General features: G+C 37.5%; 1 protein-coding gene across 12 annotated transcripts in view; it reads left to right on the top strand.

The window, feature by feature from the left end:
• Nucleotides 1-14,284, top strand: part of METTL15 (methyltransferase 15, mitochondrial 12S rRNA N4-cytidine) — a 382,575-nt gene that overhangs the window by 135,626 nt on the left and 232,665 nt on the right. For all 12 annotated transcript variants that reach the window (XR_010946103.1, XM_067749556.1, XM_067749558.1 and 9 more), the window contains one exon: nucleotides 9,274-9,465. Coding sequence is in view for 11 of the 12 variants with exons in the window: in XM_067749556.1 (XP_067605657.1) it covers nucleotides 9,274-9,465 (192 nt within the window). In the remaining variant the exon portion in view is untranslated. The remainder of the gene's footprint in view (nucleotides 1-9,273; nucleotides 9,466-14,284) is intronic.

The raw sequence follows: 14,284 nt of genomic DNA, 5'->3' as shown, positions 1-14,284 counted from the left end.
ATGGAGTTTTTTGTGTCAGTTAAATCAAACTTGATAATTGTGTGTTTCAAATTTCCTATATGTTATTCTGCTTAGTCAATATTTACTAAGAGTGATATTTTAAAATCTACCATTATGGTTATATATTTATCCATCTGCTTTTAGTTCTGTCAATTTTTGCTTCATATTTTGAAGCTTTATTATTAGGGATATAAAGATTTGTAATTTGCATGCCATTTGGTAGATTTGACCCATTTTTCATGATAAAAATACCTCTTTTTATTTCTAGTACTGTTTCAATCTGCTGTATCTGATACCACCTTTCTTTTGTGTAGTGTTTGCATTAACATTTTTTCCATCTTCTTATTTTTGAGTTCTCTGTGTCCTAATAGTTAATTTGTCTTTTATAAGCAACATATCATTGGATTTTGAAAATCTTTTTAAAATTAGAGTATTCAGTCAGAATATTTAATATAATTACTGGTGGGGCTTCCCTGGTGGTGCAGTTGTTGAGAGTCCGCCTGCCGATGCAGGGGACACGGGTTCGTGCCCTGGTCCGGGAGGATCCCACATGCCACGGAGCGGCTGGGCCCGTGAGCCATGGCCGCTGAGCCTGTGCGTCCGGAACCTGTACTCCGCAACGGGAGAGGCCACAACAGTGAGAGGCCTGGGTACCGCAAAAAACAAAAACAAAAACAAAAAAAGTAAAAATAAAAAAATATATAATTACTGGTGTATTTGGGTTTGGATCTATCTACTATCTTCCTGTTAGTTTTTTATGTATCAACCTGTTCTTCGTTCCTTTTTTTCTTCTTTATTGCCACCTTTTTTGTTATTATCATTCTATCTTCTCTCTCTGTTTGCTCATATGTTATACTTTATTTTACTATACTTTTTAAGATTACCCTGGAGAACACAACATGAGTAATTGTCTTATGAAAGTCTAATATAAATTAGTACTTTAACCTCTTACTGGACAATGGAATTTCAAAGACTTTATAACATAGCCTCCGAAACTGTTATTCCAGAAGAGAGGAATATTACGCCATTGAATACATTTTGAAAGGGTAACTGAAAGATAGAAATATAATTACATTTCATCATTTCTAAAATGTGCTTCAAGTCAATATATGAGTTGTGAATAAATGACTGAATCAATTTTTAGAAAGTGTTTCCTGAAGAGAAAGACAATGGTCAGTAAAGATAATGCTATCAAAGATTTTGAGCAGATTATGCAGAACAAAAACGTCTCTTCGTTCCATCTCTACAGTGTAGGAAAATATTCTTTGAGCAAGTGTATCTTTTAATAGTGTTTAAAAAGTGATCACAATTAATATGAAAATCAGCATCTTGGACCTTCATGTAGTATGGTAAACATTAACATATCAAAAAGTGAACAGTTCTCAAACTATAACAAGAGGATGGTGAAATGGAAGGAGAAATACAGCCCAGTAGCAGCACATAAAAGAGATTGGAGAAGAATTCTTTATAGTCAGTATGGCCCTGCATTTGGTGTGCCTGGAGCAAATCCTTGCTACTGCTCCCAACTTTCAGTTGGCAGCACAGTGACCAAATCATAAGAAGAATCTCTAAGGGAAGAAAAGCAGGTTGGAACAGAGGGAGAGGTAACATTTATTGAGGGCCTTCCTTTGCCAAGGCATCTTAGTAGCTGTCCTCATGTACATTGATTAGCATACTCTTCACCAAAGCTTTGTGAGTTTGGAATTGCTCTGTTGCCCACATGGTACAAATAAAGAATCTGAGTTGTAAAGGGATAAATAATTAAAAAGTTAATAATCTGATTCACTCTGATTCCAGAACTTACTGAGATACTTCTACCATACCAGGCTGCCTCAAAGGGGAAAAACTTAAATACCATGAGATACAGGGAACTGAAACTGAGGGATATTAAATAACTTGTCCAATACCATAGGGTTAATAAGTATCAGAACCAATCTTTAAACATAAGCCTTACGATGCAGTTTCCCCTTTCTGCTCTACCACTACTGTTTAAAGAAGAAATAAACCATCTCCTCAGTGATTTATATATGTTTGTGTATATACCTTTCTATATTGTGTGCTGTTGTTCATTTTTATATTCCTGTATTCCAGTACCTGGTAGGTAATCCTTATTCAGCAAATATTTGTTGAGTGCCGAATCTGCAGACCTATAGCTATGAAGAGATGGCAAACATTGAAAACAATTAAAGCATTTTAATAAAAATATCAGAAAAACTAGGCAGATTTATGGATCATGACAAGGTTATAATGATGAAGAGTTAGAGGTCTGAAATGGCACTAAATAATTAGAAACCTAGGTATTACAGTGTAGTGGTTAAGAACATGACTCTGGAGCCAGAAAGGACTGAGTTTGTATTCTAATTCCAGCACTTACTAGCTATATGGCTTGAGTAAGTGACTTCATTCTTTGTACTTGTTTCTTCATCTGCAAAATGTGGGTTATAATGTCACCTAGCTCATAGGGTTATCATAAGGATGAAATGATTTAATAAGTATAAAGCACTTAGCACAGGGTCTAGTATATAGGAAGCATTCTATAAATGTTTGCTCTTACCATTGCTCAAATATGAGCTATGCTTTCATCCACTGCTTTGGCTCCCTCTGAATTCCTTGCTTGGGGGGGGGTGCCTAATGAAGTGACAAAAACAGCCAAGGCCCCTGCTCTGTGCCTACAGACCAATAAAATTTAATGACTAGAAAACAGGTAGCACGCTGGGATTTCATGGATTAATGCTGATACTAACGTGAGAAAGGCTTGGATCCACTGTAATCAGACCTTCACCCCCGCAAAAACAATTTGGATTTTGCTCTTCATATCTTCTTAGGGAATGTTATCACCTAGGTATGCCCTCAAATGCACGCACAAAATGAATGATTAAAGTAAATGACAAAGTGAACCCTGAAACGAACTTTAAGTATCTGAATACATTCCTGGCATCTTCTTAAGAAATGTTAGTTTTCTTCTCTTCTTTACATTGTTCTGCTTGTCACTCTGGTCCATATGATCAGAGTTCTCTGCATACCCATCTGCTAGCTCAGTGTACCCTCAGATTTCGCCACAGCGTTCCTGATAATGGACGGAAGATGGCTTAGTCTGTAGCTTAGGTGACTTTACATGAGGTTGCCTGCGCGGCTGATACTGACTTGATGCCTCAGTTTTAGTGACTGAGCCAGTTCTAATAAATTATATCTCTAACTTATTCTTTCATGCCTGAATCTGTTTCCATCTCCCTGTCTAAGACCTCAGTTCCTTCACAGCTAAATGATTTATTCTTTTTAGAAAGAATCTAGATCTACTTTTATAATTTGTTGAGTAATCTATCCTTAACTGCTATCATTAGACTGTATGCAGTTAGAGGAATGATGAAGTTCCATGTTTAATCCTAAATCACGTAGTAGCTACTCTTACATCACTAGCCTCAGTATGTACTAGGATCCTTTATAATAAAACAAACCCAAAACTTGTACTCCAAGTGCAGATGACTTGCCAGAGTAAAGATTAACAATACTTATCATGGTCAAAGCCTCAAAAAATGGCTTCAAGGAACTAGGGTATTACTGGCACTCTATTGCTAAGTGCCTTATTTTTCTTGGCGTTGGGTTGTAGAATCTTCTCATGTAACATGTGCTTTGAGTCACAAGCAACATTTTACTTACATCCTGGGGATCCTAGGGTAACGACAAATGATGATGACAATGATAAATTCTGTATTCTTAGTTATGGCTAAATGTCCTGGTTTGGCTCTGTTTTTGTGACCATCATGATCCTCTCTGGTGATTTCACACTTTTCTGTTACTTGCTTTATAACACTTGTAAAATACATATGCAAAAATACTAAGAACTTAAAATTTGAATAAAAGAGGAAGAAAGGAAGGAAGTAGGGAGGGAGGGAAGGAAGAGAGAGGACCTGAGGAAGGAAGGGAGAGAGGAAGGAAAGAAAAAAGAGAAGAAGAAAGAAAAAAGTGGGCGTGGAATCTTCCTACCCAGGAAAATTAGCCTCAGTATAATTGCATATGTGAAATAATGCCCCAGGGTCTGAAGTTAAGGCTAAGTTTTCAACAGTTTGTTGGTATACTTGTAGATTTTTTTTTTTTTACTATGAGAATATTCTAATTCTAGAAACTGATATAATAGTCTAATTCTATAACTGATATAGCATCAGAAGACTCTGCCTTAAACACATGATTTACTTTGTGGTGTTGTCTCATGGTTACTTTTTTTTCCCCATATGATATTCTCATACTTGTAAATGATTATGGTGAGGATTATATTTTTGTTACTTACTCTTTGTCATGCCTAAAACTATCTGAATATTAGTGTTAAACAGTTATGTTTGAGGGTGTCCAAGAATGCAAACATCTCCTATAAGATATTATTTTTATTTTACAATTATATTATTAGCTTTAAGCAGGATATAGCTCTAATGCTAAGGAATTAAGACTGGGCAATAGTGATTTGTTTGAGGCTTTTGCTGCAGTGTAAAGAAGATTTCTATGGTTCAAGATAATACCTGGATCCTAAAGGGTTGTAGAAAATATGTAGGTTAGAGATTGTACTAGATCTACAATAATTAACAAAACAAAACTGCACAAGTACAGTGTGGAGGAAACAGGCTTTAGCAGTGGTGTACAATGGTATTAGATAGTATAAGTCAACAGTGTGAAACAAATTCTAAAACTTTTGATCTTGAGCTGTATTAATATAATAACTAGAACAAAAGAGGAAAGAATTTACTTTATTCTGTGCTGATCATTATGGAGTTCAGATCTAGGGACATAGGCAAACTGGGACACATTCAGAAAAGAGCATCTTGCATGGTGAAAGACTTTTTGCATAGAGAATAGCAGAAGAAACAAGAGTTGTATGATTTAGAGAAATGAACACCTGAGAAGCATGATACCTATAATAGTTATGTTTTCCATTGCAAGTAAAAAAAAAAACAACTCAAACTGGTTTTAAATAACAAAGGTAATTTATGAGCTCATATAACTCCAAAGTTCAGAGACAAGTTGGATTTTAGGTGAGGTTCAATCTAATGGCATGGTTAATCTTTCTCTATGCTTTGTAGAGTTTTGGCCAAATTGGCTGCTACCCTCTCCCTTCTTTGGGCCAAGATATCTGCTGGCAATGATCAGAGCTATGTGCTTTTTCATATCAAGTGAGAGTCTGAAAAACATTTTTCTTCCCATGGCTCAATGGAAGAAAAGAATTTTCTTTCCCCAAGTCCCTAGGAAATATCTCTTGTATCTTATTGGCCAGAGGTGTGACACATGCCAATCTTAGAACAAATTATAGGGGCCGTGGTGGTCATGTGTGCAAGTTAGCTTAGCTAATCAGAAATCTACCTCTTGAGCAGAGATATTATATCCATTAGGATAGAATTCTCAGGAGAAACAGAACCAGTAGGAGATATACATACATATACACACATACGCATCATATATATATATAGAGAGAGAGAGAGAGAGAGAGAGAGAGAGAGAGAGAGATTTATCTCAAGGAATTGGCTCACATTGTGGGGACTGGCAAGTCTGAAATGGTAGGGCAGGCCAGCAGACTGGAAACTATGATAGGAGATGATACTATAGTCTTGAGATTGAATTTCCTTTTCCTCTGGGGAACCTCATTTTTTGCTCTTAAGGCCTTTCATCTGATCAGATGACACACACCCACATTATGGAAGGTAATATCCTTTACTTACAGGGAACTGACTGTAATGGTAACCACATCTAAAAAAACCTTCACAGCAATACCTAGATCATTGTTTGATTAAATAACGGTACTTTTGCCAAGCCAAGTTGACATAAACAATCATGGATATGATCATTCTCTCCCAAGATACAAGGCTGAAATTTTGATGTCCTGTTGGAAAAAAGAGACTGGCAACTAAGAGGTAGCCAACAAGTATTGCTTACAATAACTAACAATAGATATGTAACAGGCTGCCATGGTTTTTTTTTTTTTTTTTTTTTTTTTTTTTTTTTTTTTTTGCGGTACGCGGGCCTCTCGCCGCAGCGGCCTCTCCCGTTGCGGAGCACAGGCTCCGGACGCGCGGGCCCAGCGGCCATGGCTCACGGGCCCAGCCACTCCATGGCACGTGGGATCTTCCCGGACCGGGGCACGAACCCGTGTCCCCTGCATCGGCAGGCGGACTCTCAACCACTGCGCCACCAGGGAAGCCCCTGCCTTGGGTTTTTAATTGTTTTCCATGGACTGATACCTGGAACAAAAGTTATAGAAATAGTGAGGAAACAGCCAGCAACTTCACTAAAAAACAACTGACTAAAAAAAAAATTTTAAAAACCAAAAACCAATAGTGAGTTTTTATTTACTGGGAATGTTCAAACACGGGCTAAATGACTGTGAGGTAAGGCCTAAAATTTAAGCCCAGTATTATGTGTTCTTGACATTTAGGGAAAGCTGGAAGAATCTTAAATGGCCTAACCACAACTTTTCTTCCCCACTGTGCTTCCACAGAGAAGGTTCCTAGCCAAACAACACTCCTTATCAAAAGGATCAGACATAATACCTGCTTATCCCTGAGTAGCAGGTTTCAGTTCCCTGCCAGCCCGTGGAATTATTCAAACAAGCCAACACATCCTTTCTTGGGCATGCGGCACCCTACCCTACTGATACCATAAAATCTGCTTCTCACAGCCTGTCGGTCCACTCTGTTCCCGAGTGCAGCACCCATGTAGCCATGCATGGCATTTGGTGTCCTCCTCCCCTGGGCTGTGAGTGCATGTGATTAATAAACTCCTGTCAATCTCATCTGACCAGTGTCGGGTGCTGTGTGTTCACTTGACCATTTCCATAATTTTAGAATGGGAATCCCTTCCTCACCAATGGGGTGAATGAGATATGATTAAAACAATGAGTCTCCTCCCCACCCTGCCCCCCAGCAGGGATGGTGGAAAGGGAAAAGATTCAAACATCAATTAAATAATTGGAACAAATGATTTGTGAGTTGCCTTCCAATCCCAAGATTCTACTATTTCTGTTTTCAATGCTAGTATTAATATTCATTTTATATTTTCCAAATACAGACAGCAATTTGTCTGTCTCTCTACTATTAGCACCCATGAGATTGTTTTGCAAGCAGTTTATTTATATACCTTTCTCTCAGCTCAAAGCTCAGAAAGCCATGATTTATTAATCTGTTTATACCTTAGAATAGCATAATGCCTGACACATTGCAGATATTTAGTGAATATTTGGTGAGTGAATCTGAAAATCACTTTCACCATTGGAATTTGAGAAAATATTACCAATGAGCTGTGAAATTCTCCTTAAACAACAGAACATATAAGTAAATATCATAGATATGAATTCCCCAACACTGTTGAAATCCACCCTCACTCCATACACCTGTAGATGGAGGGAATGAGGTCTTAGAGTGTTGCCCAATTTTTCTCTTCTCATTCCCCTTCCAAAATGCATGCCAGTTGCCCTAGGGCTTCTGAAGAACCCTGAAGGCAGCATCTCACTTTGTGTAGGAAGGAGAATTAATATAGCTGTAAGGTGATCCCAACTCCTTGCCTGTCTGTTAATTCTGAATGCTCCATTCACTTCGGAATCCCTGCTGAGAGCTAAAACATCGCTTCTATAAGAAGGCGTTTATTTTAGGCATAGTTTCATTCTTCAAGTGTGCAGCTGCAGAGCACCCCTATCCTGAATTATGTGAAGAATATGGAGAAAGCTAAAATGGTTGGCTTGAAGATGTTTGACATATAATAAGTAATAAAACAGAAAGAAAAAAGATATTTAAATTGGTTTACTAGTTAAAAGTTAAATTTTTTTCCAGTTTTATTGAGATAATAATTGACATATAACACTGTACAAGTTTGTGTCCAGCATAATGACTTGACTTACATATATTATGAAATGATTACAACAATGTTTAGTTAACAGCCATCATCTCATATAAACACAAAAGAGAAAGGGATTATTTTCCTTGTGATGAGAGCTCTTAGGATTTATTCTCTTAACAACTTTCATAAATACCACACAGTAGTGTTAACTGTAGTCATCGTGTTGTACATTACACCCCTAGTACTTATTTGTCTTATTTGTCTGGAAGTTTGTACCTTTTGACCACCTTCATTGAATTCCCCTTACCTCATCCCCCACCTCTGGTAACCACAAATCTCATCTCTTTTTTTACAAGCATGGTTTTCTCTCTCTCTCTCTCTCTCTCTTGCTCTCTCTCTCTCTTGCTCTCTCTCTCTCCCTCCCCCTCTCTCTCTCTCTCTCTTTCAATCTCAAGATTTCACATATAAATGAGATCATACAGTATTTGTCTTTCTCTGTCTGACTTAGCATAATGCTCTCAGGGTCCATCCATGTTGTCACAAATGGCAAGATTTTCTTCTTTTTTATGGCTGAATAATATATATATACACATCTTAAGTTCTTTATCCATTCATCCATTGACAGACACTTAGGTTGTTTTCATGTCTTGACTGTTGTAAATAATGCTGTTATGAACATGAGTGTGCTGATATTGCTTCAACATAGTGTTTTTATTTCTTTTGAATATATTCCCAGAAGTGGAATTGCTAGATGATATGGTAGTTCTATTTTTAATTTTTTGAAGAACCTCTATACTGTTTTCCATAGTGGCTATACCAGTTTACACTCCCATGAACAGTGCACAGGTGTTTATTCTTTTGATAGAATGGCATATGTTTCTTTTCCCAGCCCAGAGATATATGAATTTTTTTTTTAGAAAAAAATAAATAAAAGGACGGGTCTGACCAGGAAATTTTTCTAATTCATAAACTTATATACCTTCACAAAGTATAAAATAAATTGTGTTTATTAGCAAGAATAAAATTATGTCAAACCGGGCTTCCCTGGTGGCACAGTGGTTGAGAGTCCGCCTGCCGATGCAGGGGACGTGGGTTCGTGCCCCGGTCCGGGAAGATCCCACATGCCGCGGAGCGGCTGGGCCCGTGAGCCATGGCCGCTGAGCCTGCGCGTCCAGAGCCTATGCTCCGCAATGGGAGAGGCCACAACAGTGAGAGGCCCGCGTACCGCAAAAAAAAAAAAAAAAAAATTATGTCAAACAACCTCTGGTGTTGAAACCAAAGATACAGAGTTTCCATATCTGTATGTCCTTATATAGTACAAAGCATGTGGTTGGCACTTAGTAAACATATATTGGTTAAATAAGCTAATAATAGAATGTGCTCCCTTTCATTGATCCTAGACCTTAAGAAAGACTTTAATATAACATAAGTGTTTTTTCCATCTCCTGGGTTTATCCCCAGTAAACAGATCCGAGCCATCCTGGGCCAGTTCAGCCAGGCAGAAGCCTTACTAATGAAAGCTGGAGTGCAACCAGGGACTTTAGATGGAGTTCTTTTGGATCTTGGGTGTTCCTCCATGCAACTTGATGCCCCTGAAAGAGGTTTTTCCCTTCGGAAGGATGGCCCCTTGGACATGAGAATGGATGGTGACAGGTGAGTATTGATAAAGCATTTCTCCTCATAACAAGAAATCAATTTCTCAAAAACACTCTGAATTTAATTTCTTTTTAAGACTGTAGAATTCCCATCACACGCCCACACCTAACACTATCCATACATAATAAATCAGTTTTGTTTGCTACTCATTATAGACTTTAGTCTTTCTCTAGATTTGGGATTCTAAAAGAAAAATCATTGCAGTCTTTACACAGAGTAGTGAAGAGGATAACTTTAATACTGATTTTCTTTTTTACAGATACAGTGTGATCTTTTAGACTACTAACAATATTAATATGATACTGAAGCAATGGTTTCATTTTGGTGCAGGCCCAACATGCCTTTTGTGAAAAGTAAAAGGAACTATATTTAATGCATATTCTTTTGAATACTGCATAAAAGGCAAGATCCTAGAGGTCAGCAATTGTGTGTTGTGTCCTGTTTCTTGTACAGTCACTTGGATTCAGCCTTCTCCAGAGAAACTAAAATTTATGGTACTAAATCAGACACAGTACTATGTGTAAGACAGCTTTACACCTCCTCTTCATTCCTCACCACCTTGAAAATACATGCTCCATCATTTAAATAGGTAACATATATTAAATAACACAAAGAGGGTCACATTCTAGGAAAGTATAGGATAATTTCTTTTGAATCTAAATTAATTTTAAAAGCTTAGATTAGCATTTGTCTCTATGCACAACACTGGCCCAGGAACTGAATAGCCTGTACCTACAAAACAAATCTTAAGCATGTTTTTCTCATTTTATGCACCCCCTCCACCAAATTATTTATCATGGCCCCTACATTTGGGAAGTTTACTTTCTAAAAGAACATTAGTCTTTCTTCTATCTAAATTTGTAAGCTATTCTGTTACTAATCTGCAATTCTAGACCTGCACAAACATTTCTACTGAAACAAATGTATTTTCCAACATTTCTTCCAATCTGTCAGAAGGATCTTTATATGAGAAATTTAATGTCCAATTTAAGTCAACAATTTAATGTTGAGTTGACTTTGACTTTTTTTCCCACAAACTTCTTTGTCTCATGGTAATTATTCACATATAGCCTTTCCCCATGTTTTGATATGACCTGTTAACTTAGAGTGTGACTCATCTTGTTGGAACCTTTTTGTTCTAAGTCTTATACCTTCATTTGCACAAATTGGCATTCATGGAGTGAAGAATGTCATAAAAGAAAACAAAAATCTTTTAAAGACCAATGACTAATAGTAGAGGTCAAATATCTTCTCAGGTTTGGAGATTGAGGTTGTTGTGCAGAGGTAATAAAATGTAAAGCAAATTTCTGCTGTTCCTATGTCTTACTAAGGATGCCTTCTGAAATACAGTGAACAAAGCTTCTAGGTAATAGTAATAAATCCCCATATTGTTAATGTAGAGACATCATCAAACTGTAGTCTATAAATGAGCGTTCCTGAGGTTCTCCCCTAAGAACATGAAAATAAGCCCTTGAGAATTAAACTCTAAGTCAATATGTAATAGATAATAATAGTATTGAGCAAATGTACCTTGAAAAGCTGGATGGCTTCCAGGTAGATAGCATAGGCTGTAAACTAATCAGAGATGTTAACATATCTGAAGAAAGTTCATGGCATTCAGAAAGGAGGAGTTGGTTCACATGAATTCATAGACAAGGGAAAGTTGGAGATGCAAATATGTTTAATGCTAATCTAAGTGGTATTATGGGAAGAGGGAGTCCAAGCCAATAAATTTGGCCAGTCAGATCCTGGAAGCTGATATTTCCCTGTGATGAAGATGGATGCAAGAGGCTTTCTTAACCTGTTGCCATTTAACACTGGAATCTTACAGAATAGTTAATTCTGTACTACCCCAAGTTCAACAATAGCTTTCAGATCATAATAAGTTTTCATATAGCAGAAAGAAGTTCCCAGCTTCAAGGACTTGCAGGTCTAGCTCTTTTGTCAATTGTATTCTTCACTAGAAGGTAATAATGAATTGTCATAAATTATGGTAATATTTATGCAATAAATTATGTTAATATTTTCTTTCTCTCCTGAGTTTAGTGATTTGTAAGTTGGTGATCTCTGGAGGACTGACAAGATCTCTTAACTTTTAATTTGGAGGGGCAGATTTTGTATGTTGGCTTCTTCACTATTTGAATGCATATTCTGAAGCCTCCTAACAGCCTATCAGTTTTCCAGAGTATTGCCCCTTTTGCCTTGTAGCCCTATGGAAACTTGGGTTGGCCAAAAAAGTTTGTTCATTTTCTTCCGTAAGATGGCTCTAGTAGCCCTTAGTTGTCTTTCACTTCATTCGAAACAATTTTGTTAGATTGTATTGTGACAGCTGTCAAATTACCATGCATTAAAAAAATACTTATCAAAATTGGTGAATTTTTGTGTAGCCATTTAATATTGAAGATGGAAGGAAAAAACCAACATTTTCAGAATATTATGCTTTATTATTTCAAGAACGGTAAAAGCACAACTGAAATGCAAAAAAAAGATTAATGCAGTGTATGGTGCTGTGACTGATCAAACGTGTCGAAAGTGGTTTGTGAAGTTATGTGCTGGAGATTGCTCGCTGGACAATGCTCCATGGTCAGGTAGACCAGTTGAAGATGACAGCAATCAAATTGAGACATTAGTTGTGAACAATGTTATACCACGCAGGAGATAGCTGACATACTCAAAATATCCAAATCAAGCGTTGAAAATCATTTGCACCAGCTTGGTTATGTTAATCGCTTTGATGTTTGTGTTCCACATAAGTTAGCGAAAAAAAACCTTCTTGACAGTATTTCTGCATGCGATTCTCTACTGAAACTAACGAAAACTTCCATTCTTAAAACAAATTGTGACAGATGATGAAAAGTGGATACTGTACAATAATGTGGAATGGAAGAGATTGTGGGGCAAGTGAAATGAACCACCACCAACCACACCAAACGCTGGTTTTCATCCAAAGAAGGTGATATATGGTGGAATTGGAAGGGAGCCCTTATTATGAGCTCCTTCCAGAAAACCAAACGATTAATTCCAACAAGTACTGCTCCCAATTAGACCAACTGAAAGCAGCACTTGACAAAAAGTGTTCGGAATTAGTCAACAGAAAATGCATAATCTTCCAGCAGGATAACACAAGACCGCATGTTTCTTTGATGACCAGGCAAAAACTGTTACAGCTTGGCTGGGAAGTTCTGATTCGTCTGCCGTATTCACCAGACATTGACCCTTCAGATTTCCATTTATTTCAGTCTTTACAAAATTCTCTTAAGGCAAAAAAATTCAACTCCCTGGAAGACTGTAAAAGGCACCCGGAACAGTTCTTTGCTCAAAAAGATAAAGTTTTGAGAGGACTTCCCTGGTGGCGCAGTGGTTGAGAGTCCGCCTGCCGATGCAGGGGACACGGGTTCGTGCCCTGGTCCGGGAGGATCCCACATGCCGCGGAGCGGCTGGACCCGTGAGCCATGGCTGCTGAGCCTGCGCGTCCAGAGTGCTCCGCAACGGGAGAGGCCACAACAGTGAGAGGCCTGCGTACCGCAAATAAATAAATAAATAAACTCATTTTAAAAGTTTTGGGAAGATGGAATTATGAAGAAAAATGGCAGAAGGTAGTGGAACAAAACGGTGAATACGTTCTTCAATAACATTATTGGTGAAAATGAAAAACGTCTTTTATTTTTATTTAAAAACCGAAGGAAATTTTTGGCTAACCCAGTACACTACTATTCTATGTGAACATGAGTAAAATAAAATTATGCCTATTATCCACTGAACTGTATTTGAGCAAAATGCTCTTTTAATTTTACTTAAAAGTAGAAAGGTATTTTAAAAAAAAAAACTGCTGAGTACATCCATACTAATCTTAGAATTGTCCTGGTAGAACTGTACATATATTCTATGAGTCTGAATTTACCATCACTAACAAGTTTCATTCTGATGCTTTGTGGTTTGGGCAGTTGAATTAACAGCTAGGTAAGATCTAACAGGGATTTTTCAGTTAGACCAAGAATGATGTTTGGCAAATCTAGGAATGGACAAGATCTAAAGGACAGTGACATTCATTGAATTTCTCTGTTCCAGGCATTATACTATCTAGTTTATAATTGTGTGGACCCTTAATTCTCTCAACAATTCTGTGAGGTAAGCATTGTTACTTACAGGTTAGAAATTGAGGCTCCAATAGGTTCAAAAGCTTACACAATATGAGTAGCAAGGCTATGATTCTGATCGAGGTTGATCTAACTCTATAGACCAAATCTTCATCCTTAAAGCTGTTATTGAAGGAGCAAAGCCTGTTGAGATGGAAATAGGCTACCTTATAGGAAGTTCATTGATCTGGGAGTACCATGGCAGCCAAAAAGAAAAAAAAAAGAATCACAGGATCTAGAAAACAAGGTTACACACACACACACACACACACACACACACACACACACACACACACGGAGAGAGAGAGAGAGAGAGAGAGAGAGAGAGAGATGGAGGTCATGGCGAAATAGGGGACAAGCCAAGGACAACAACAAAATTATTTTCCTGGTGGTACTAGACATGTTAACAAGGTGCAATGTAGTATTTTTAAGGATGGATTCAGGTATTCCTTGGCGACACCACTCTGATTGATGGTCAGGTCTTAAAGCTACCATATCCTTGTTACTTAAAGTCATTACAGTATGGTACCAACAATCAATCCAACATATTAACTACAGGAGAGAGAATTGTACTATTAGCAAGGCTATCTTTCTAATAATTAAGATCTCAGTTAGCTCATCACTTAAAATTCCTTGACGCATTTCCCTAAATTAAGGTAAATTGGAATGGCCTGACAAAG

The sequence above is a fragment of the Pseudorca crassidens genome, chromosome 9, assembly GCF_039906515.1.
Source record: "Pseudorca crassidens isolate mPseCra1 chromosome 9, mPseCra1.hap1, whole genome shotgun sequence".
Lineage (NCBI taxonomy): Eukaryota > Metazoa > Chordata > Mammalia > Artiodactyla > Delphinidae > Pseudorca > Pseudorca crassidens.
Note: the sequence above shows the minus strand (reverse complement) of the source record. Positions and strands in the feature narration are given on the sequence as shown.